This window comes from Maniola jurtina, chromosome 14 (assembly GCF_905333055.1).
Source record: "Maniola jurtina chromosome 14, ilManJurt1.1, whole genome shotgun sequence".
NCBI classification, from domain to species: Eukaryota; Metazoa; Arthropoda; class Insecta; order Lepidoptera; family Nymphalidae; genus Maniola; species Maniola jurtina.
The window spans coordinates 1831675-1858868 of NC_060042.1; the positions used below are offsets into that span (position 1 = coordinate 1831675).

Below are 27194 nucleotides of genomic sequence, written 5' to 3' on the forward strand. Positions count from 1 at the left end.
CGGGACTTCGTCTGTGTTGGCGTTGGCTTTGGCTGGCGGGCGTGCTCTGCCTTTTTGGAGTGTTTTTTTGTTAAAACTGACTGGAAAGCGCTCTAAGGGGGTACCGTGCGTATGTCGGCGAGCGCCGGCACAGACGGGGTCCATACTTGTATAGTTTAACTAACTTGTTACAAATAACTACAAACTTGACATTAGCTAATTTTTGTAAAGCCAGACGAGAGAGAAAAAAAACAATCCTCAAATACTTTCTCAAATCTAATAAAGTATTTAGTACCTAATGACTTCATCATCATCATGATCAACCCATCGCCGGCTCACTACAGAGCACGGGTCTTCTCTCACAATCACAAGGGCATAGTTAAGTAGTCTACCACGAGTCTTTGAGAACATTATGGAGAAATCTCAGGCATGCAGGTTTCTTCACGATGTTTTCCTTCCTCGTTAAAGCAAGTAATATTTAATTAGGTATTTAAACGCACATAACTACGAAAAGTTAGACGTGCGTGCCTGGGATCGAACCCCCGACCTACGATTTAGGAGATGGACTTCCTAACCACTAGGCTATCACATCTAATGACTTCGGATAACATAAAGTTTAGTAACCATGTATTGTCATTGCACATTTGTAATTCTTAGGGTTCCGTACCTCAAAAGGAAACCCTTATAGATTCACTTTGTTTTCTGTCTGTCTGTCTGTCCGTCGGTCCGTCTGTCGTGTTTGTCAAGAAAACCTATAGGGTACTTCCCATTGATCTAGAATCAAGAAAGGCAGGTAGGTTTGTAGGTCTTATAGCACAAGTAAAGGAAAAAATCAGAAACCCGTGAATTTGTGTTAATTCAGGGTATATCAGATAGTCTATCTTCATTCCAAGTTTCAGCCGAATCAGTTCAGTAGTTTTTGCGTGAAGGAATAACAAACATACACACACACACACATACATACACAAAAACTTTCGCCTTTATAATATTAGTATAAGATAGTCATCACTGCATGACTGTACTATGTATCTATCACTGCAGGTACCTATTACCTACCTATATAAAAAGCGTACACTGCGTCGCGGCGCCGCGTCGCTCAATACGCGCGGCGCGCGCGTCCCGTACGCCCCGCGCGGCACTCGCGCACCCACCCCCGGCGAACACACCCTTAACTAACACGGCACGAGTATAATTCAATTACACTTAGTGTGCTTCCAAATTAAAGTGAAATCGATTAACTCGTCTAAAATACTCAGATACCAGTATACAAAAATTACAAAAACGTGTTTAATATTTTGAAAAAAAAAACTTTTTTATTACAAAAAATACTTATTGTTACTTGTTCCGACTTCTTAATTAATGTGAAATCAATAGCTAGTGCGCTAGAATTTATACGAAAGTATTATTAGTTACAAATGAGGCTGAGGGAGAATGATATTTTGAAAAAAAGTTATGTGATTTACTGAAAATATTCTTATTAAATGGGTGTGCGAGTTTTATTAAAATGTGCTTGCTCTAAAGTGTTACCTATTAAATTAGCGTAATTAATAAATTCTGTAACTTACCTACCTAATTAAAACTTAATCAAATAAAATTCTGTGTAAGCTCAGACGGAAAGAAAGCAGTAGGTCCACGATAAACAGAAATCCTGTCACTTCTGTTTTCCTTATTTTTAAGAAACTTCCAAAAAAAGGCTCCATTCGGCGAGTACTTATTCCATTTAGCCAATAAGGCTTCAAAGCAAGACCGTAGTGGTAGTGTAACACAATGAACGAAATCGACTTGATAAAGGAGGTGGAAAACCGGCCGATTTTGTACGATAAAACCGTCAGTGGTTTTAATAAGACAAAGCTCCGAGACGATGCGTGGAAGGAAGTGCAAGATGCCCTTAATGTGTCTGGTAAGTAAGGGTGAAATCTATTGAGCGCACTCTGACTTTGCTTAGACAAGACAGAGTTAAAACGAGACAAATGTATATCTCTCACATAAATCTATCTCATTTTACTCAATCTTAAGTCTGAGCAAAGTCAAAATACGCTCTAATAAGTCTCTCACTCTACGCTCAAAATTATGCGGTTTTAAAAATAACAGACAGTCGGTTAGTGGATCTCCGACTATCGGTGGCCATTTTTTGGCGGCAAAAATGAATCGTACAGATTATAATATTGAAATAGGTACATACATCTAGGTACTCTATTTAGGCTATTCTACAAAAAGTCAGTCAAAAATCTATGTTAATATAATATTATGTAGTTGATGAATGAAAAGCCTTTTCGTTCTGAAATTTTATTGTGGGCTGGCGATGGGTTAACGTGATAGTAATAAAATTAGTGTTCACATCCAATCAACTGATATCGATCGATATGATCGATCGGTGCAAATCGGTTCATATGGCTTTGACTGATTTACAAATATCGATCAAGTCATTGATCCACCATCGATCGATGGTGGATTAGTAGAGCAAGATAAATCTATAAGTAATAATACCTTACGTACTATACTGCTTAGTAGAATGCGACAAGTCGAGATAGCAATCGGGGTGGGGACGCCCTGCATACCCGCACAGCCTCCGTGCTAACCCAGTGCGGGTTAGCGAGATTGACGTGCGGGTGTGCGCGGCGTCCGGCCCCCGCCTCATACCCCGATTGCCATCTCGACCTGTCGCGTACTATCCCTACGAGTACGTTATGATAGGCGATATTGGCTAGGTATTATGCTTAGGTATAATGATCTAGAATTTATGTTATTTTAATTATAAATGACTGCTAAACGATTAAATACACAAGTATACGGTAGGTACTTATGTACCTATTACAATCGGTGTACAATTATCTAGTTACACTGCAGTAACAAGAAATTATACAATAATACATTCGACAGCCCAGCTACTATACCATGATTTACAACTTACAAATAATCTTTTCCTGGATATGTATCATGAAATTCATGATAGGCGGATTTACTAAGAATTCCATAGCTAAATTCGCTTCAGTTCGTATTCTATGAATATCTCAAAAAGTAATAAAGCGTAGCAATATGACTAGATACTTCTCCAGATACCATCAGAGGCCAAGATTCGTTACCATCATCTCAACCGATAACCTTCCAAGCTGGGCATAGATAGGTCTCTAGTAGAGACTCCCTGCCACTCGTTTGATGTCGTCTGTTCTCCTAGTGGTGGGACTTCCAATGATGCGCTATACAGTGCGAGATCGCCTTTCCAGCACCTTGGGACCCCAACGTTTAACGGTTCTTCAAACTATGTGCCCCACTTATGGCCAATTTCGCAACTCATGAGCCTATATCGCTTACTTTGTTTCTTTAACGGATCCTTCCTCATGTCTGATTTGAACACATACAGATGTAACCAGAACGCTAGCAAAAACGAGGACTGACGCTAGAGGCTAACGAACGTAAATAGGTCACTCGAAGTCAATGCTGCGTCGTAGGTCATTGACCCGAGTTTTGCACGCTATATAGTGCGGGGTTTGAAAAATAATAAATCACTAAAACTACAAGATAATGGTTATTGACATTGGATTGTGTTAAGGTACTATAATAACGCTAAGGTTTGCTAGCGTTCTGGTTACTTCCTATATGAATCATATGGGTATTTTATTGACAGAGGCGGAATGCAAGAAGCGTTGGCGATCCCTGCGGGACTCTTTCATCAAGCTGCAAAGGACGCACGGCGGGCGGACCAGGTGGCCCTACCTCACTGCCATGCGATTCCTGTTGCCCCACATCGAACCAAAGAACGAGGCCCCGTGAGTATTCCTCGTTTCTAATCCAAACCGCTAGGCTATGGAACGCCCTTCCGGCATCAGTTTTCCCCTCTGCTTTTAAATAGGGGTACCTTTAAGTCAAGAGTGAATAAGTATTCTTCTAAGCAGACGGCGCTCCATCTTAGGCTGCATCTTGAGAGATGCATGCAGAGGAAACCTGCATACTTGAGAGTTCTATACTACATATAACGTTGTCACAGGTATGTGAAGTTTGACAATCCGCACTTGGCCAGCGTCGTGGACTATGGCCAAACCCTTCCCATTCTGAGAAGAGACCCGTGCTCAGTAGTGAGCCGGCGATGGGTTGATGATGACGATGAAATAGTACCTATGTTGCCTGTCCATTACTACACCATATTTACAAGTAGATAGGTACCAATACCTGTTATACTTATAAAAATCTTATTTGAATTGAATGATCCGTCCATACCTACCTGTGTACCTAAACTGATATCGTTTTATTCTTTTCAGAGTAAAAAGAGAAACATCAGATTCTGAGCCCGAGGAGGAGCCACCAAAACACCGTCCCGGCTACTCGCTCCCAGATCTCTCCTTCCCCGACTTCCGCGCAGAAGAAGAAGAAGACTCCCAACCGGCCAAGAAGATGCGGCTCAACTCCACAGAAGAGCAGGACCCTTGCCAGTGCAATAGAACAGACCCTGATGAGTTATTCCTTCTAAGCTGTGCTCCCACCTTGAAACGGTTAAACCCTAAACAGAACGCTGTAGCACGGTTGAAAATCCAGCAAGTGTTATATGAAGCAGAGTTCGGGAGTCAGATGGAACTGCCATATGTAACGCCGGCTAGCGATTGTGGATATGAGAATACCGATGGCTCTATGTAATTTTTGGGGGGTAAATAAATAATTATTTCTAAGGACCGCCATATTTGTAACAGTCTCCCAAAAGGCTTGAAAGAGTAGTTAATTGCCTTTTTAACAAAAGCAAAATGTGACGAGCCAATTAAGATAAAATGGGCTATAAAGAGATGGCTATCGGGGTATGAGGCGGGGGGGGGGGGATACCCGTACGTCACCCGCGCTCACCCGCAGCGGGTTAACGCGGGGGCTGTGATGGTGTGCTGGATATCCCCACTCCGGTTGTCATCTTTACCTGTCGCATACTATAACTATTCAGAGTTATATTATGTGCGTTTTAAGCAATCACTTGCATTAACGGTAAACGAAAACATCTGCATCGTTAGGATATTTGCATACCTGGGAATTCTCCAATGTAATGTTCTCAAAGGTGTGTGAAGTCTGTCAAACCGCACTTAGCCCAGCATAATGATTATGGCCCTCTCTCCGTCACTCGTTTCATACAATCGTAGTTCCAATTTCTTTTGAATATTAAACAACCAAAGTCCATGAAATTTTGCAGACATATTCTAGAAACTAATATCTATGTCTGTGGTTTTCCAGATTTCTGTTAAAATATTCGGTTTCAAAGTTACGCGGTCTTAAAAAATTTCATACAAACCTTTGAGCCCCTGTAATTTTAAAACTACATATTTTTAGAAAAATCTAAAACACCACAGACACAGATATTAGTTTCTAGAATATGTCTGCAAAATTTCATGGACTTTGGTTGCTTAATATTCAAATGAAATTGGAACTACGATTGTATGAAACGAGTGACGGAGAGAGCCCTGTTAACATTTCTCATTCTGAGAGGAGAACCTAATGGGTTAATGATGACAATGGCGGAATCAAATGAACAGATGTTCATAGATAGTAGAACAGATAGAGTTTATATTTATTTCATTAAAATCAAAAAAAATTGTTTGATTCAAATTCAGTTTGTTCAGCGATGTATTATAAATTCATGTTTGTTTTATATGATTAAGTGCAAAAACTAGAATATAATATCTATTCAGTAAATTATTCTACGATCGATATTTCATTTTATTTTTCAACAACTTTAAACTGGGACACGTAACCAACCAACCAACAAACCAACAAATTCCTGAAAGGCCGCCAACGCATTGGCGGTTTCCAAAGAGTATGCGATTCCTCTGGTAGGTAGGTACTGTATGTTCCTGGGCGGAGATAATCACTGACCCGCCTGCTCATTTGCTCGCTGTTCTTTTTTTTTAAAAAAGGTATTTTTTTTATCTACCCAGACAGTAATAGCTTATTCGAGAGACTGGAGGTTCGATACCGGGCACACACCTCTAACTTGTACATGATAGCTATGTACATATGTTCCTGAGCGGCGATAATCACTGACCCGCCTGCTTATTTGCTCGCTGTTCTTTTTTTTTAAAAAAAGGTATTTTTTTTATCTACCCAGACAGTAATAGCTTATTCGAGAGACTGGAGGTTCGATACTGGGCACACCACACCTCTAACTTGTACATGATAGCTATGTACCTAGGACCTAGTTTAAAACCATCTGTATAATTATGTTTTAATCGTGTATAATGTATAAGTATATTACATAACAAAAAGGGTTATAGAAGTTCGATAAGAGAACATGACTAATACATTTATATACCTATCTACAGACTATCATTATTAAAACGGATTTCCTGTGTTATAGTAAACAAACAATAATAGGTACGTACAATAAATAAGTAATTTTGGTTCAACTTGCTCTACAGTTTTAATAATTAATAAAATTCCGTACCTCAAAAGGAAAAAAGGAACCCTTATAGGATTCGTTGTCTGTCTGTCTGTCTGTCGTGTCTGTCAAGAAACCTATAGGGTGTTTCCCGTTGACCTAGAATTATGATGACATTTGGCAGGTAGGTAACTAGGTCTCATAGCACAGGTAAGGGGAATAATTCGAAAACCGTGAGTTTATGGTTACATCACACAAAAAAAAAATGATATGTATTCATAAAAAAATTATTTATATTGTTATTCCTTCAATGAATAATACAATAATATTATCACACATTTTTTCTTACGAACTAACAAAATTGTGCCATGTGATTGTCCTCCTATTTACATTTACAAATTTTTATTTACAGATACGCACAAATCATTTCAACCTACTTACAATAATTTTTAACCATTCGTGGTTTGTACGATGCAAATTACAAATTTACATATAGGTGATATTCACCTAGCGTGATAAATTTTATTATACCTATTTATGAAAGCAATAGCGGAATATTTACATAAATAGGTTAAATAAATACTTATATGTACTCTTCTTGATTATATAACTAAGCGAATTTTCGGTTCGAGGTCTCCAGGTTGCTCATAAAGCACCAACTCCTTACCATATCTTTGTAGCAACTCCAACACCACACCATTTGTCCAACCAAAACCATCCTGAACCCCATACTCGCCCCCACCACCCTGGTGACCAGGTTGCACAGAGTTATACTTCTCAAACATCTTCTGCCAAGTGCTATAACCGATGTAATTCGAACGAATCCATAACCCCGCTTGCTCTTTAGCCAATCTCTTGGCTTCCTCATTACCACTGGAATCTAATCCTCCAATTAAAATACTCTGTGACGGCGGCCAAGCGTTGGGAAAATCCCACTGCTCGCCAGAATGCAACACTGACGCTGGAATACCACCAGGAAATTCGAGAGCACCTGATGAGAGAAGATGCTTCACTATTCGCTCTGCGTATTTTGGAGCATTGTAATCTTCTATCGCAGCAGACCATAAAGGAGTGACGCAACTAGGATAGAAATGTTTCCTTGGAGCCTTTGCTAGAGCGTCGTAATCATACCAAACGCCGTCTTCAGGGTCCCACAAGACATTCTCTATAGCACTCCGCCAGTATTTAGCTAAGCTCCACCATTTTTGAGCCTCTCTTCTATCTTTTAGCGTATTACGAAAAAAACCAGCAAATTCAAGTGCACCCGCAAATATAGCGTTTAAGTCTACTGGAAGAATACGAGTAGCATGCACATCTGTTAAATTCCCAACTTCATTGTCAGCTGTCACAAACCATCTTGAAGAAAAGTCCCATCCGCTTTCGGCAGCACTTTTCATCTCCGTGTAAAAGTCTTCACGCATATCTTCATTTGGCAGGGTACGAGCGTTACTGAAATCCTCGAAGTATGATTCTGGTCGCGGCCCTTTGCTTTGCCTATCAGCAAAATACCTCAACAACATGTATTTATTACCTTTGACTTCAACAGTCACTTTTTTTTTATCCAACCAATACTGTAGCTCTTTTTCGACAGTCTCAATATTCCGTTCAAGCCACGCAAGATCTCCGGTAGCTGCGAAATAGCTCGCCACCATAGCTGCCAACAAGGGTGGTTGACTCCTTCCCAGATAATAGTTACGACTACCGTTGGGTATATACCCGTATTTTTCGACTAGATACAAAAGATTTTCGATCATGCCTTTCGCTGTTTGAGGCATGTTACTTAGGAGAAGTCCACGCACCATCCAAAATGAGTCCCAATAATATAATTCCTTAAACCGTCCACCCGGCACAATGAATCCGTTGGGCACGTATAAAAAGCTGTAACGATCGGAATTTATTTTAACATCCTCCTGAACTTTTCGTCCCAATTTGGCCCATATTCCGATGATACTTTTTGCGAACGCCTTCAACTTCGGATCTGAGATTTGTTGCAAGATAGGCGGGTCGGGGTCAAAATCAGGCGGTTTCCAATCCTCGAGCTCGTTTCCCTCCGAGAAATGTTGATCGAGAAAACTTGCTAGTTGCTCTCGCGAGGGATTCTGGTTTGTGTCTTGCATTAGTTTCGCAAAATGGTCCAAGGTTTCATTTTCGGAATATTTGAGCTTAAGGTCGACGAATGTTTTCGAATCGAGGAAAATGCGTGCCAGTTGGACTCTATGCAGGAGTTCACCCGAGCAGTAGATGGAAGAATTGCAAGAGGGCACCACACTGAACGCCTGAGCGCACGCTCCGAGCAGTCCCAGAACTGGATATAGGGGAACATACCTTCTTAGCGTTTGCACTAACATATTTACTAGACTTTACGTCGAGCGAGAGCGCGGTAACACGTAAACATAACCTTTGAACCGCGGAGCTGCGTTTAAATTCGTCCATAGACCGATCGGGCGAACGTCCGGCTCACGACTACAGAGCAAGCTGCAATTGCATTTGCCGTGATCGATTTGTGTGTCACTATGTCCCGGCCCTTCACCCCGTCAGAAGCTCACAGCTGACGCAACCGCTTTCACTGAGCCTGCCATGACGGGTTTCTGAACTAGAATACTGTCATCTCTACACAGGAACGCGACTTAGCATCCACCAGCCACATATGATTTCCATTTGACTACCTCAATGCACGTGCCAGCCCTGACCTCATACGGGTCATTTACAAAACAAAACACAAAGTGCAAATTAGCGATAGTAGGTACAACACTTTGCACAAGCTAACTACGTGTAGGTACTATCATGAACTTTGACGTGATTGGGTACGCCACGATGCGTGATACTGATAAGACATATTATCTAAGCATTTGCGAAAATTACACTATGCTGCGAGCCAAGATTTTTGCGTACCTATTTTTATCAAAAGCATGTAGGTATATTTAATAAACCTACATGCTTTACCTACCTATTTTTTACTATATTTTTATCCAATAAAAACACAGTTGTTTAGTACCTATATTATGCTTGCTTATCAGTATTATATGCCACACAAACGGATTTTACTGTCTACTATGCTATAAATTCCTGCCCTTAATGTCCTGATGTCAGTTTCAAACTTGCAAAAACTCTATCGGAAACTTTATTTCGGTTTTCGAGTTTATTGCGCCTGACAAAATATTCTTGGCTAGTTCATCGCTTGTACTTTTGCTTGAAGACTATTTTTATCACTAGGTTCTTTAACTTTCTAGGAGGCTTTGCCCAAGAACATGCTGAGGATGGCCTATGGGAGATCCTCTCATCAGTTGCAAAGTGCCATTTTAGACACTACTTTCTTGAATCTTAAGTAATTTTTTACATCATTTTTAGGGTTCTGTACTGGATGGTTGCAAACGGGACCCTATTAAGCTAAGCCTCCGCTGTCCGTCTGTCTGTCTGCCAGGGGACTGTATCTCCTGAACCGTGATAGGTAGAGAGTAGAATTTGTCCACCATTAAAATTAAAAAAAAAAGTATAAGTGCTATTTCTTGTATGTACGGAACTCTTCGTGGTCGATTTATTTCACGACACCTTCTGTTATGGTGGTTTTAGGCTCATAGCGAGCTAAGCGGAGACAGGGTAATAGGTCCTGGGACATATTGCCAATTTACTGCCAGATTGCCATGAAGACCTGTCGCGAACTATACCTTGTTTGACCAGAATTATAAAACGTGACAGATTTATGCCCTGAAACTTAGTCGAGTAAACTCAAAGTACCAAAGTAGGTACTTAGATACGCTCTGTACATCTACAGATGTAGGATTAGGTATATTGTAGAAAAAAACACATAGACACACACAGCTTTTTTATTATTTGAAATTAAGTAGGTAGGTATAATATATTAATAAATGAATAAATTCTTTCGCAAATTAAATAAGTAGATAGGTACCTAAGTAAATGATTTTGAATCGTATAAGTATATTAAAAAATAAATAGGATTTTAACATGGTAACTCTCTTATTATCTACATAGTTCATTATAGTAAAGTAACGTTAGACGTTTACTTATTTACGTTATAAATATTAATTATTTTAAGGGCCTGTATCACAACCGCCAGATAAAGTTTATATCTGACAGATAAGTTTGACATTTTGACAGATTCCCGATACATGAACAAAAACTATCGTAACGTCATATTTATTGATTACATTTTATCTGGAGATAGTGAAACAGGCGCTAAGCTAATAATACAAAATTGTTTAAAAATATAAAGTTGGTACATGTCTTAGACCTTACAACTATTTAGTTATGATATTTGATTTTTCGTGATTTAACGACATATTACAAGGATAATAAATAATCATAACTATTATTATTTATCCTTATTTATACCCGCTACGTAATGTAAGTACTTCATACTAAGTATCACTATAAAATAATAAATGCCTTTTGTTAAATGAATACAAATAATATTTAGTATAGTAGGTAGGTATATTAAAATGGCTGAAAATCGCTTATGGCTTAATAATATATTCCAACAAGGATACTTTATTGCTTTAGGCTTTATAAATAAGTTGGTATTATAGTTTTCATCAATGAGTAAAACAAAAATCTTCTAGTAAAAACTACAGGTAGATAACAATTATGTTTTCTTCGAAAAAATATAACTACTTTATATATTTAATGTACCTATATATTACATATTTTATGCACCTATATTATAAATTAATATTCTAAAATATGTGGTAACTCTTCACTTAAATAACTCTATGTGTCCTCTACATGAGTAGATATAATAAAATAGGTATTTTGTAAATTAATCTTTACGAAATAAATTAACAATTAGCACCTATTATTGTAAAAATCTTAGAGTATGTAGGTACCTACCTACCTGGCGTAGATTAATTTAGTACCTAATCTTACAACTTGAAATGGCACTTTTGATTACTTATGTAAATATTAAAATACATAAATATATTTATTTTTGTACGTAACAGTTAACAATACCAAGTATTTAAACAACTTTAGGCATTCTTTTAGTATCTACCTATTAAAGTTTTTTACAGATTTCAAGTAGGTATATAGATAATAAGTAAATTTTTATTTGAATTTTAAGGAATGAGCGGAAGCGTCTTTTTTCTTCTGTTATAATATATTGTTTCTTTCTTCTTAGGTTTACTCTTTATTGTTTTATACTTTCAATGTATTCTGATGCAGCATTGATCGCTGATGGCACCATATCTGATAAACCACTCGGAATACCAGCCGGTAGTACATTCAAATAATCATCAGCAGTATCTTGCGAGGTAACTACACGGCCATACTTCTTAAGGAACTCTAGTACTACTCCATTGGACCAACCAAAACCAGTCTGAACGTTGTATTCTCCTCCACCGCCTATTTTCCCAGGTAGTTCCACGTCATATTTTTCAAACATTTGTTTAGTTGTTGTGAATCCCTTGAGACATGCTCGGAGCCAGGTTTGAGCAATTTCACGAGCCTTCCTTGAAGACTCTGCAGTTTGCAATGCTTCTAAAGCGTTCACTGTTATGCTCACTAGAGGTGGCCACGCGTTAGGGAAGTCCCATTGCTCTCCAGATCTAGAAAGCGAAGTCGGAACACCACCAGGGAAGTCAAGACCGTGAGATTTAACCAGCCATGCCAGAATTCGTGGAGCGTTCAGTTTGACAAATTTTTTATCAACAACGCCCATCCATAGAGGCGCAACATTGCTCGGGTAAAAGTATTTGCGATGTTTGTCATTCGCTAAATCCCAATCGTACCAAATCCCATCCTCATCATTCCACAGCACCTCTTTGATAGTACTTTGCCATTGTTTAGCGAGGTACGCCCAATGTGCAGCTTTGCGGCGGTTATTGAGAGAAGTTTGGAAATCTGCGACCTTTTTTAGGGCACTTGCAAATATAGCGTTCAGGTCAACGGGAATAATTTGACTGGTGCGGAGAGTCAACAGAGTATCGTTGTTGTTACCTTCTTTATTAATGAACCAGCGAGAAGAGAAATCCCATCCACTTTCAGCTGCACTCTTTAGGTCGGTGTAGAACTCTTGTTGACGTTCTGCCGTATCGAATTTTTGAGCATTGCTGTAGTCTTCATTAAATGATTCGGGCCGTGGGCCTTTGCTGGGAGCATAGTACCGAAGCAATGAGTAAGACTTGGTGTTGGCGTTGAAGGTAATCAATTGTGTATCCAACCAATACTCCAATTCTTCTTCAAGATAATTTATATTGTCTTTTAAGAATTTGACATCGTTCGTGGCTTGAATGTAAAGTGACATCATGGCTGTCAATAAGGGTGGTTGACTGCGCTGTTGGTAGTACCATCTGCTACCGTTAGGCACATGTCCAATAATCTTTACCAGTTCTATTAAATTCGCTATAACGCCTTTGACGGTGTCATGCATTCCACTGACCAAGAGACCTTCGATGATCCAATAAGTATCCCAATAATACAGTTCCGTAAACCGACCGCCGGGGATGATAAATCCATTATGAACAGGGATAAAACTGAAACGGTCCGGTTGCTCGAAGACGATAGACTTTACTTTTCTGCCGAGTGTTGGCCAGATGTCGTTCATTCCTTTTCCAAAATTCCTGAAACGTTCGTCTTTGATGGTAGCCAAGAATGCTGGTTGAGGATTGTAATCGGGTGGAGTCCAATTTTCTAGTTCGCCTACAGCGCTGAAATATTCATCTACGAATTCCGTGAGTTTCGATTTTGTGGGGCAGTTGCTTGTGTTGTCCAGGAGGCGGTCGAAGGCTGCAAGAGTGCTATTTTCACTGTTTTTCATCTCTAGATCGACGAAGGTCTTAGAGTCTTGAAAGATGCCGGCGGTTTGCACGCAGAACAGCAGTTTGCTGTTGCAGTATACAGGTCTGTTGCAGGAAGGTTGCAGCACGTCGTCCGCGTAAACTGCAGACACGGCCAACACTAATAAACTCGTAAGTAGATTCATCTGAAACGAGTTAAAAATATTGTAAATGAAAAAAATAAAAACAAAAATGAGGAAAAAAACTTAAGTTGAAATCTATAGAGCGCACTTTGCCTTTGCACTTGAGACAATGTTAAAACGAGACAACGCTATACTGCTCACATAAAACCGTCTCGTTTTAACTGAAGCTTAAAGGTCGCTGCATACGTAACGTGTTTTTTCCCGTCCCGGACGGGACGGGTTAGTATTTAGGCAGATGGGACAATTTTGGAGTAGGTAAAAACTTCATAGTCGCGCCACCGTCAAGCAAAGTGGTAATCCCAAAGTTAAAATTAAACTAACAAAAATCCCAAAAGGAAAAAGGAGGTGGTACTCAATTCAGCCCATTTAAAAAAAAATATATAGGTACCTACTCGTAAGGAGTTAGTCACAAGTACTTAAATAGAGCCAATGATATAGCCAATGATATTATGTATATTTGTCTATTGCTTGTGGACATTTGGCTTTAGAGTCAATCGTCACTCACCATCAGGTGGGATCGCACTTAATACTTTGATGCTAGTAAAGAAGTTGTTGCAATCGAATAAACTAAACTAAATAAATAATTGAATTAATTAATTTTGAGGCCATGTCTCTTCAACAATTATTACGAATGGTTAAGTGTTTTTAAATTGCTTTAACAATTATAAATTATCTTCAGGTAATTAGGTTTCAACTAGATCTATCAAATATTGCAAGATAGCGTTTGCCTTCGCAAATAAAAAAAAACATTTTAGTTATCATCAAGGTCCTATAATAGTCATCATCAAGGTCAATTTCGCTGGCCAACTACCGAGCACGGTTTCCTCTAAGAATGAGAATGAAGCCGTTAGGTTAAGACGTCAACCTTTTATTTGGGAGGTCGGGGGTTCGATCCCGGGCACGCACCTCTAACTTTTCGGAGTCATCTGAGCGTTTTAAGCAATTAGAATAACAAGATGTCACTTGTTGTAACGTTCCTTTACGTTACAACAAGTGACAAGGAAACGTTTGTTTCCTTTACGAAAACAACGTGAGAAAACCTGAGAGTCTGAGTTTTCTCCATAATGTTCTCAAAGGCGTGTGAAGTCTACCGATCCACACTAGGCAGTGGGCCAGCGTGGCAGACTGTGGCCTATAATAGTTAAACTTTAATATTAGTGTACCTATTTATAGCGCCCGTGCGTAGCAAATTGTGGATATTATCAACGTAGGTCTAGAAACTTCTGATTTTATAGGTTCACTAGCTGATGCCCGCGACTTAGTTCGCGTGGATATACCTAGGTATTTAAAAAAAATCCCGTAGGAACTCTTTAATTTTCCGAGATAAAAAGTAGCCTATGTGTCTAATTTATCTCCATTCTCCGCCAAATCCGTCTAGTTTTTGGGTGAAAGAGTAGCATACATACATACACAAAAACTTTCGCCTTTATAATATTAGTGTCATGTGTGATTCATTTATCCCAATTCATCACCGATCCACTACTGAGCACTGATCTCCATTCAGATTTAGTCTGCACTTGGCCAACGTGGTAACTTAAGTCCTGTCAAAGTCCTTCTCATTCTGAGAGGATAATAATGATGGTGAAGATTATTATGGATTCTCATTCTGATAATAATAATGTGTGATAATCTTTTATTCAGCAAAAGTGTGTGTTGAGTTGCTAAAAACTGACGATTGAAACCTACGCTACTATGGCTATTAGTGCGACGAACGGCGTCCATTTCTATCAGTGTATTTAGATGTCTGTGGTAGGCCCGTTGGTACATATTATAATATGTATTCAAATTTTCTTCACATAGGCAGACCTATTTTTCAACATAAAGGAAAACGCGTCTGTTGATTAATTCTTGGAAAACTAGGAAGTGGGAAAATCATTTGATCAATGAAGGACCTTGAGGTTTGCCTTAAACATAGCTAGGTGTTACAAAAATCTATTGAATTAATGTTTTTAGGAGAAAAGTAAGGATGTATATCACTTAGGTCATTTAATAATCATAAAAAAATCCTTTTTTAAATTAAAAATATCGTGAAAACGAGCAGGATGAAGAGGTAATAGACCGATTAGTATTTTAGAGGAACAAATAATATCTATATTCCCGTCTAATATGTATGTACCTATCCCCCTTTAAATTCCTATTTTTACTAAGAGTAAGATTTTAGATAGATACCCATACCCAAAAACTCCATTAGAAAATCATTTTTTTTTATAATAAATTGTGCGTCATAAATTCACTTGACGACATTTTGACTAAAAAAATTCAACGCGATTACGGCTGCTATGCCGAAAAAATGCTATTCACGCGAAAGAAAATTCTTAAACTAAGTAATAGTTTTACTTCAAGAATTTTCTTATGTTAGTTTTATTATGTTCTTGAATGTCAGCGATAAAGCATAAAATGAAGTAAAATCCACAACTTATCATATAAATAGGTACCTACTTATTTAAATTAAAATAAAAATCTTACAAATTCATATTTACTTAAGTAAGTAAATACCACTTACCGTGAAAAATTATGTAGGTACACAAATATTTTTCATGAATACGTAATTCGAAATTTCACGGGGTTACATGTGTCATATTATGTTTGTTTATTGAGCTGAGCCTATTCGTTCTTTTAAAACAATGTAAAATATATACTTAGCTGTTGTCAAGGTTAAAAATTTTCTTATTCAATAATAATATGAGCGTGACAATCTAAAGCGGATTTTTTTGTATTTAAGAGGGCTCCTCCGTCACTCGTTTCCACTCGTTTCATACAATCGTAGTTCCAATTTCATTTGAATACTAAGCAACCTAAGTCCATGAAATTTTGCAGACATATTCTAGAAACTAATATCTATGTCTGTGGTTTTCCAGATTTCTGTTAAAATATTCGGTTTCAAAGTTACGCGGTCTTAAAAATTTTCATACAAATCTTGGAGCCCCTGTAATTTTAAAACTACATATTTTTAGAAAAATCTAAAACACCACAGACACAGATATTATTTTCTAGAATATGTCTGCAAAATTTCATGGACTTTGGTTGCTTAATATTCAAATGAAATTGGAACTACGATTGTATGAAACGAGTGGAAACGAGTGACGGAGAGAGCCCTGTTAAATAAATTACAGTTGACAGTAAGTACATGAAAAATAATTAAAAATAAGTAGGTATAATACATTTTCTTGTATTTAAATAAATTAAAGTTTAAGTAACCATATGAAAATTAAAAATAAGTAAATGACGGGCCTATAAAAATGAAAATTTCATCATCAATCAGATTTATAAAAAGCTTGCAGTGAACGAAAAAAATCACTTTTGAATTTTATTTAAGTATTTTTTAATTATAAATACTTAGAAACTTATTATTCAAGTCCATTACCTATACAAAGACAGTCCCAGCACTTTAAACCTAAAACTACGAGAACAATAATTTTAATTTTAAATTACTTAGCATAAATCTAAAACATTATCGCAAAAACAACATTGAGATCCATTTATAAATTTTTGATGTATAACTAATATAACCTTGTAAAGCTTAAAACGTGATATCAAAATAGTATATTAATAATGAGGAAAACAAAAACCTTATCAACGAATTTAATTCCAAAGGTTAAGGTCAATGCCCACTAAAATAAATGGATGCCACAAAAAAAACGAAAAACTGCGATTCTAATTTAAGAATCATAAATTCATAATCCAACAAAAAATCTCGCAAAAAAACGGTCAAGCACCCGAAAACTTTTTTCTTTTCATTTGTATGGCGGCCATTTTGAAATCTCCATTTTGTTTTTTTTTATTGATCTAACAGCAGTACAAATATACAACTCTGTGCAATAACTCTTTGTGTATTAATAAGTTCATGAGATAGGTAGGTACAGCCCGTTGACAAACAGGCGGACTGACAGACGGACGGACAGAATAATTGGGTCCCGTTGACATCCTATGGTTACGGAACTCTATAGAGTTCCGTAACCATAGGAGTTCTTATAAGAACTGAGTTTCTTAATTAAAATCATGAATTCATAAAATTCAATATTTCACGCAAAAAACCGGTCAAGAGCGAGATAGACTTACACACGAATTTTTTTGCATTTTATTTGCGTGGCAGCCATTTTGAAATCGCCATTTTGTTTTTTATTATTTATTGATCTAGCAGCAATACAAATATAATATAATCGGGTACGGAACTCTAAGAACTGAGTTTCTAAATGAATCGTTATTAATCCAATAAAAATCCACGCAAAAAAGAGGCAAAAATGTATTTGGAATCAGCTAGATTTGAATTTATAATTAATCAAACAGGTTCTGTTCGAACCTGATGACGCGCAGTTAAAATAATAATGCTCTTAATGCCATGCAATTTAATCAAAAATAGTTAACAGAGCTCTTTCCGTCACTCGTTTCATACAATCGTAGTTCCAATTTCATTTGAATATTAAGCAACCAAAATCCATGAAATTTTGCAGACATATTCTAGAAACTAATATCTGTGGTGTTTTAGATTTTTCTAAAAATATGTAGTTTTAAAATTACAGGGGCTCAAAGATTTGTATGAAAATTTTTAAGACCGCGTAACTTTGAAACCGAATATTTTAACAGAAATCTGGAAAACCACAGACATAGATATTAGTGTCTAGAATATGTCTGCAAAATTTCATGGACTTTGGTTGCTTAATATTCAAATGAAATTGGAACTACGATTGTATGAAACGAGTGACGGAGAGAGCCCTGTTAATCAACGTAATTATTACTATAATAAATCATCATCAGTATTATTACAGAAGCGGGGAGTATTATTAGCCTTGGGTTGATCCCAAGCAAGCACCTCTAACTCTTCGGAGTATGTTTTTATCTCAGGGTTGAGGGTTCATATTATGTATGTCGTGAGTTCATTTATTCCACCATTTAACAGCTTTGCCTATACAGATTTTGGGATATCGTTAGAATCCTTACGTCGTCCAGAGTGTTAGATATAAGTTTCTCTGTTTATCATCTCGTTAACTGTAATAGGTAGAGAGCTGAAATTTTTGCCGCTATAACATAACAAACAACAAATAATTAAAAATTAAAAATGACCGCAATTAAAAAATAAAAAGTGTTATTTCTTGTACGGAAACCCTCGTCCGACTGGCACTTGACCAATTTTTTTGATATTTTTAATTAAGTAGGTATATGAAACCCTCGATAATAATTAATTGGTTTCTGACTGGCACCGTTATCGAAACGCTATCCCTTGACGGCACGGTTAGCCGGTAAAGTGATAACGAGTGACGGCCGAAACCTTCCACCTTACTGGAAAAGAGCCAATTTAGGGATTGGAGCCAAGAATCGAACCCGAGGGCGGGATATCCCATTTAAATGAAACTCACCACTGCACCACGGGTGGTTTACGAAAGTGTCTCGGATTCTTTTTTTATTTATTCAGATAGGTACAAGACTGCAATCTCACCTGGTGGTAACTGGTAAGTGCAGTCTGAGATATGAGTGGTCTAACCTAGAATGGGCATGGTTTTTATTAACTTCTACACGGCATCATTCTACACACCGTACCAGACCATTTAAAAATTATAAAATTCCAAGCCGCTGTCAGGAATCGAACCCAGGACCTCGCACTAATAAAACTAGAACGCTTGCAACTGCGCCAAGGAGGTCTTTTCAAAATTCTTCTTCAAAGATTTTTAGAACTGAATGGAATAACTTGAACAAACTGTTGGAAACCGCCACTGCCCGTCATCTTTATAACTTAGGCATGACTTAGGCAATGATTGATTGATGTCTAAACATATTTGTCGCATCGTAAAACGTAAGTATCTATTGTTGGCGTCGACTCTATCAATAAAATGCATCGTTTGTAGCTCAAAACGAAAAGTAGGTACTAGAGTGAAGACTCGGTGTTTTAATAATCCATACTAATATTATAAATGCGAAAGTGTGTCTGTCAGTCTGTCTGCTAGGTACCTTTTTATTACCCAACAGTTTAACCGATTTTTATGAAAGGTACAGAGTTAGCTTACGTCCTGGAGAAGGGTATAGGCTACTATTTATCCCAGATAATCAAAGAGTTCCCAAGAGATTATTAACCGATTTATATGCAACTAGCTGATGCCCGCGACTTCGTTCGCGTGGATGTAGGTTTTTAAAAATCCCGTGAGAACTCATTAATTTGCCGGGATAAAAAGTATCTATCTCCGTTCTAAATTTCAGCCCAATCCGTTCAGTAGTTGTAACAAACATACACACACACATATATACACACATACACACAGGATTATAGCTAAGAACACTGTCGATCAAGCCACCTTTCAAACAAAAAAAAAAAACTAAATTGAAATCGGTTCATTATAGTTTAGGAGCTACAATGCCACAGACAGATACACAGATACACACGTCAAACTTATAACACCCCTCTTTTTGGGTCGGGGCTTAAATAAATAGCGGTTAAGACGATTCTAGAAGAGTTCCGTTAGAGAGGTCAGGGGTTCAACCCCCGGTCAGCAATGACTCATCGCTGACTCACAACTGGGCAAGAGGTCCAGAATGAGAAAGGTTCGGCCGTAATCTACCACGTTGATCAATGCAGTTTGGCGGACTTCACACACCTTACTACCTCTACTGCTATTACCCAACCAGCAAATAGATCTTAGACTTATCACAGCTGCGTACCTATACCTAAGCCAAGTAGCTAAAGATTTTCCTTAATACTAATTTCTATTGGGAATCCCCGTAGTCAAATATTAGCAAATTAGTAAAATTTCCCCAATAATAATCTATTAAAAAAATTTAAATGGGTACATTATACGTAGACATATCATACAATATGTACTAACGTGCTAGAAGCTTTTGTTTCAAAGTAAGATAACTGTACCAAGTGGGGTATTATATGAAAGGGTTTTACCTGTACATTCTAAAACAGATTTTTATTTATTTTTATGTATAATAGTTTTTGATTTACCGTGCAAAATGATGGAATAAATACCCGAGTACGGAACCCTCTTACTTGGCTGGTTTTTTTAATGAAAATAGCTAGCAAACGAGCAGGCGGGTCACCTGATGATCGCCGCCCATGAACATTTGCAGCATCAGAGGAACCGGCAATGCGTTGCCGGTGTTTCAGGAATTTGTTGGTCCGTCCCTTGAATAACCCCATGTTGTAATCTAGTGGGAACACCGCCGAAGGGAGTTGATTCCACAGTTCCAGTATAGCTAACCGAAGCAAAAATCATTGAAATGATGGTGTTGTCACCAAGAGCACGTACCTAATAAAGCCTTGCAACGTTCTCAACAGAATAACATAGCCTGAAATCTATATTTACCCGTTAAATAACCCATATTCTTCACAAGTGTTATTATTACTGTGAAATTATGTTTAATGATAGTCAATTTTCCTCCTTTTGTTTGCGGTGCGACGCGGACTATTTTCTTTATGCATAATTACCTTACTATCTGTTACGTACCATATGCTTTATGATGCAAATATTTAAAGGTGAAATAATAAAATATGTATTATTTCGACTTTTCAGCTTAAACAATAAGTAATAGTTACCTATCTACATACTTCGATTGTAGGTAGGTACCTATTATTTTCAGTTAGGTAGGTATTATCCAGATTTTATACAATAACTACCTAGTACGTCTTGTACACGCGCTATTTTAATTGAATTTTAAAAATCCTTTCTTGGCGGATGTCTACGTCATACTTAAGAGGGCTCTCTCCGTCACTCGCTTCATACAAACGTAGTTCCAATTTCATTTGAATATTAAGCAACCAAAGTCCATGAAATGCAGACATATTCTAGAAACTAATATCTATGTCTGTGGTTTTCCAGATTTCTGTTAAAATATTCGGTTTCAAAGTTACGCGGTCTTAAAAATTCACATACAAATCTTTGAGCCCCTGAATATTTTAAAACTACATATTTTTAGAAATATCTAAAACACCACAGACACAGATATTAGTTTCTAGAATATGACGGCAAAATTTCATGACTTTGGTTGCTTAATATTCAAATGAAATTGGAACTACGATTGTATGGAGTAAGTGACGGAGAGAGCCCTGTTAATAGCTATCTGCATGCCTCCGTCCACTAGTAGCTAGTAGCTGCGTTGATCGATCAGTCAGTCAGTTTTCCTTTTATATATTTAGAAGAATAATGTCGTAGACGCAAGAGGTACAAGGAAAATAGGTACTTATTTTTTCAGAATTGAAGGAAGAATATATTTTGAAGGAAAAATGAGGTGATTGTGACTTGGCAAACCATTTTATATTTCTTACCTAGGTACTAATAGTACATTATATATTAATATTAGAATTACAGTCAGGTATTACCTACTGGTTAACAGGGCTCTCTCCGTCACTCGCTTCATACAATCGTAGTTTCAATTTCATTTGAATATTAAGCAACCAAAGTCCAATGGCAGACATATTCTAGAAACTAATACCTGTGTCTGTGGTGTTTAAGATTTTTCTAAAAATATGTAGTTTTAAAATTACAGGGGCTCAAAGATTTGTATGTAAATTTTTAAGACCGCGTAACTTTGAAACCGAATATTTTAATTGAAATCTGGAAAACCACAGACATAGATATTAGTTTCTAGAATATGTCTGAAAAAATTGATGGACTTTGGTTGAGGCACAAGGAAAATACTACTTATTTTTTTCAGAATTGAAGGAAGAATACATTTTGAAGGAAAAATGAGGTGATTGTGACTTGGCAAACCATTTTATATGCATTATGCAAGGCGAACCTAAAAATCTTTGCTCAGTCTTTAAGTTGTACAATGCAATGTTAAGCGTTTTAAGCAGGTAGGTAATGTTTTAGCCGATGCATGTACTTTGGAGGTACCCGAAAAGCGCCTACAGGACCCTATTGCCACAGCCCACAGTTCTATTACTAAGCCTCCGCTGTCTATCCGTCCGTCCGTCCATCCGTCTGTATGTCCAGGCTGTATTTCGTGAACCGTTCAATTCTCTACTTAAATCTAATTGGTAGAGAATTGAAAAATTCATAGAATGTGTATTGCTTGCCTCTACAACAACAAATAATAAAAAAATCATAACGAAAATTCAAAAAAATCAAAATGTATTATTTCTTGTACAATGGTATGGAAGCCTTCGAGTGCATTGACATAAGATAGTTTCCAGTGTGAATCCGACGCGCTCTTGGCCAATTTTCGGTTCTGCTGTAATCAAATTAAAGATGAAGATTTTTTATCTTTTGACGTGACTACGTATCTCGTCACAAAATATGTGCCATAGGGTATTTAAGGGTTAGAAGAGTTTGACCCTACGTGACAAAGTGCTCCTAGGCCCTAGCTACTACGATAAATAACTCAGTAGTAAATATTGACCTTAGCTCAGTAAAACAAAGGACGCACCGCCTCATAATGACAGTTTTCCTCACAATTACCTATATTAATAGGTACAAGTACTTGATAACAATTATTACAATGCAATACTGTCTACTATTATGCCCCAGAAAATCCTTTTTAGTGCAGTTTCCGGCATAAAAAAAACTAATAAGTTAAATTGATATTAAGTTCTTACCTGTTTAAAAAAATATAAGGAAGTGTCTATTATTTTCAAAATATCAGAGTAAGCAGTGCCTTTATGCATCTATGAAGTGCACGCCACAAGTACATAGGTTCTAGAACACGCCACATAGGTAGACTAGAATTAGATATAACAGCTGATAGTAAGAACTAAGAATCTATAATATAATTATTTCTGAATTCAACAGCTAACCAGCTAACTTGGTGAATGCGATGAATCACCGGCCGAAAGGCATTGGGAGTATTGGGACAATTTTCCTCATGTCTCATACCTGAACTTATGTCTTACTTTTTTAACCGACTTCCAAAAAAGGAGGAGGTTCTCAATTTGTCGGATTCTTTTTTTTTAATACTTGTTCCCGATTACTCAAAGACCCTTGGACCGATTTGGATTTTTTTTTTGTTTGAAAGGGTATACTGTGCAGGTGGTCCCATATAAATTTGGTGAAGATTTGATGAATATCTTCGGAGATGGAGAACAGAACTCCTCAACGGATAAGAGCAAATTGTTCTCGATCAGTGTTAGTAAACAGTAGGGTTTTAACTGGGCATAGCATATGGGCCACTAAAAATTGTGAAATAAAAATTTTCAAAAGAAAAATAAAACCGACTTCAAAAACCACAAACACTAAAAAGTAAAAATAATTTTTGTTTAGCTACACGTGTAATGTACCTAGGTATGAAGTCGGGCGAGCTTCACTCTTGGATTTCTAATTATGCTCGCTTGACTTCATACCTAGGTACATTACACGTGTGGCTAAACAAAAATATTTTTTACTTTTTAGTGTTTCTGATTTTTGAAATCGGTTTTATTTTTCATTTTTGCTTACTTTTTGGTAATAATGGATAAATTGGGATAAAGGTAAGGTGAGAAGGAGTACCTACCTACTATTGACTCTATCAACAATTTCGAAACCTTTTCAACTATTGTGTTTCCCCAGCTGCTATCAAGGCCCGATAATATTATGATGTTTTTCATGGCAAAGATAAGACAAGTGTAGCAAAAGAAAATACAAGTAGGTAGGTACTTACGTACGTATAAAGTATCTTTCGATGTTTGAAGTTTACTTATCGAAAGTTACTTACTTTGAACGAGGTATAGAATGACGTCACTTATTATAACTAACCTAAGCAGTGCTATCTCAGTGAAAGTGTAGGTAATAGTAAAATTAATGGGAAATATTGATGAGTCGGCCTTTTCAAGTTTAGTATTTTCCTAACAGTTATCGAGCTCTGATAAAACTATTGACATCGTGAAATATACCTTATTGTGGTTTTCGTAAAGATAAGACAAGTGCAGCAAAGCAGCAAAACAAATACAAGCACCTACTTACCTATCTAAGTATCTAGTTACCTATTTTTCAATGTTTGAAGTGATTGAACAGGGTATAATGACGTCAGAGTACCTACGACTAGCGGGAGATTCCCGGTTCAATTTTCGGCTGAGCCAATGGTCTAGTCACCTAGTGGGAGGCTTCGGCCGTTGCTAGTTAATTCCTTTCCAGCTAAGCCGTGCCTCTCATCGTGCGTACGATGCCGCGTAATAGCCAAGGAAAAGTACCTATCCGATTTACGTAGTGCCGATTTTACCAAAGTCGGGTGTCGTTTAACCGAGGAATAAATTGGGTGTAGTGACAGTTTTTGGATTGAAAACCTGCCAAATTCTCAACTTTAATCTCACATAAGACTTATTACCAGGCTGTGGCAAAGCCAAAAGGAAGGATTATGATTTTGGCAGTCTATGTATGTATACTTATGTATGGATCCAAATTTTGTGTGTTCCACCGTAGCGCCTACTGGGCCGATTTTGATGAATGAAGAATTGATTCGTTGTAAAGGTCTGGGTGGCATAGGCAATATTTTAATACGAAAAAATTATCTAACGGATGAAAAAGTGGTGATCACAAAAAAAAAATTCTTTGCTTTTGTATCGAGTGGGATGTCAAAATGAAAGAGGAGAAAAATCTGAGTTCATTATGGTTCATGGATATAAATGTAATTTATGTACTACAACAGTAATATATACCAAGCGAGAGAAAAACAATTTTACTATAATATTTCAGCGTTTATTATGACGATCGTAGTCGGGTTTTAGTTTTCAGCTTTATCTTGATTTACATTGGTGAAATCGGCCCTTAGTTAAAGCCATCACGCACAGACGACGGTAATTTTCTCGACATTTTGCACGATAAATCAAAAACTGTTAAGCATAAAAATAAATAAAAAATCTCTTTTAGAATTCACAGGTACATCCCTCTCATAATATGATATCCCATTTGATATACTTACTGTTATCATACTTTGAATATTGAAAATACATAATATTAAATATTTATGACACACATATTCATTTTTTTTTTGTGTGATTGTCACGGTTTTCGGATTTTTTCCGTTACCTGTGTTATAAGACCAACCTACCTGCCAAATTTCATGATTCTAGGTTATGGGGAAGTACGCTATGGGTTTCTTTTTCTTGACATACACGACAGACAGACAGACAGACAGACAACGAACCGAAGTGATCCTATAAGAGTTCCTTTTTTCCTTTTGAGGTACGGAATACGGAAGGTTCATAATAATATATAATTAAGTAGAATAGTTAGTTATCATTATCAGAAACCAAAAAAAAATCAGCGCGTGTAACCTTTAATCGCGGTCAAAGTAAAACTTTTTTGACATTGTGGCTGATAATATTACTAGGTATATAATCATTAATTACTAGTAGTACCTTTTTTTTGATTAGGGGGAAATCAAATTAAAATAAAACAATTCATAAAAGAAAGAAAGAAGAAAAGGGTAAATATAAGGAAACAATTTATGGTAGGTACTAACTACTAGGAACAATGGTAGTAGTTCTGTTTGGTGGCCATTTTCAGCGGAAGTGACGTTTGAAGGTTACTTCCTTCCGGAAGATTTAAGTTACTCTCAGTCGCGACTAAAGAAATTTACTTCAAAAAAGGTAAGTAAGTAAGTACCTACGTAATAAAACTCATTTTCCAGGGTTCCGTACCCGACGGGCACAAACAGAACCCTTTTACTAAGCCTCTGCTGTCCATCCGTCTGTCTGCATGTCAGCGGGTTCTATCTCGTGATCCCTAATGGGCGAAAGTTGAAATTTTTACAAAATGTGTATTTCTGTTGCCGCTATAACAACTAATAATAAAAATTTCGGCGGCTGTTTTGAATTTTTTACTACCTATTCTTTGTTATTGCGGCTATAGAAATTATATAGAAATACAGATTCTGTGAAAATTTCAACTCTCTACCTATTACAGTTCAAGAGATACAGTCCGCTGACAGACAGACAGACGGACGCAGCGGACAGCGGAAGCTTAGTAATAGGGTTCCGTTCGTTGGCACTATCGGGTACGGAACCCTAAAAAATAATATTATCTAAGTATTTACTGTATTCTAGAATATGAGATTTCCATTTTCCCTAAAACAGTCGGACAGAATATCGAATTTGTATGGATAATATTTATTTTAATAAGATAGGTAACTAATATTTCAACATAAAAATTTCATCGTAACATAAGCTCCCTGATTTTTTTTTTTGTTTCTTTTTATCATAATAATGTAGAGCAATAGCAATAGCAATAGTAATAGTTATCAAGTTTATCAATTTTATCAAACCATAGTAAAAATCTTACGAAATATAAAACACTCAGTAAGTACACATTTATATCAATAAATCTTTATGATAATAATATTAATTATTTTTCATTAAATGGATAACCGAGCAAAATTGTGAGGAAAATTAATAAGATTACAGAAATAATAAATTAAGTAGGTATTTAATTTAATACATATCTAAATAAACAAGTGCAAAAATTTTAAACAAACTTACATTAGTTATGTTTTAAATTAAATTTCCGATAAATTAAACAATTTCAAAACCTGTATCTAAATAATAAATTAGTTAGAGTTAGATTTCTGTATATTAGATTTCTGTAGATAGCCTTTCTGTAGATAGCCTAAGGCTATTTTTCTCTAATAATAATGCTTTACCAAACCTTATATGCTAACATTATGTTATTTAGTTATAAGAAAAAAATAAAAAAAATAGATTCATAATAATTTACCTTGTGGTAACTCCAAAATCCGCAACCGTCCAATACAACAGATAAATTCAAAAAAAAAATATAGTCTAATCGATCTCTATCGTAACATTTCGCAGCGTCCTTCTCTCGCGACGGTTCGAGTACGACTTTACTATGTTGATGTTTATATTAATTTGCTTGACGAGTCATATTATCATTAGATGCGTCTGCGCAGGTTATACCATGTTGATAACGATAAGCTAATAGACTGTTAAAGCTCATATTTGACTTATACGAACGGTGGTGTATATTTTATTCCGTTTACCCCCACTCTACAATAGCAACCCTCTAGGGTGTATATAGG

At 36.8% G+C, this 27194-nt stretch overlaps 2 protein-coding genes across 4 annotated transcripts in view; one reads left to right on the plus strand and one right to left on the minus strand.

Moving 5' to 3' along the window:
- The first annotated feature begins 1011 nt into the window (after nt 1-1011).
- Nucleotides 1012-27194, plus strand: part of LOC123871621 — a 31476-nt gene continuing 5293 nt past the window's right edge. Inside the window, exons 1-5 of one of the 3 annotated variants that reach the window (XM_045915534.1) lie at nt 1012-1879; nt 3605-3746; nt 4236-4617; nt 18113-18121; nt 19341-19360. In XM_045915534.1, the coding sequence (XP_045771490.1) occupies nt 1747-1879; nt 3605-3746; nt 4236-4608 (648 nt within the window). In that variant the 5' untranslated portion in view covers nt 1012-1746 and the 3' untranslated portion in view covers nt 4609-4617; nt 18113-18121; nt 19341-19360. Of the gene's footprint in view, nt 1880-3604; nt 3747-4235; nt 4750-18112; nt 18122-19340; nt 19361-23503; nt 23510-27194 lie in introns of those variants that run through there. The other 2 variants (XM_045915533.1, XM_045915532.1) reach the window with 2 other exon arrangements.
- LOC123871631 lies at nt 6599-27056 on the minus strand. Its single transcript, XM_045915550.1, has 3 exons — nt 26873-27056; nt 11480-13259; nt 6599-8678 (listed from the first exon to the last, which is right to left on the minus strand). The coding sequence occupies exons 2-3, from the start codon at nt 13257-13259 to the stop codon at nt 6928-6930; spliced, it is 3531 nt and encodes a 1176-aa protein (XP_045771506.1). The 5' UTR covers nt 26873-27056; the 3' UTR covers nt 6599-6927.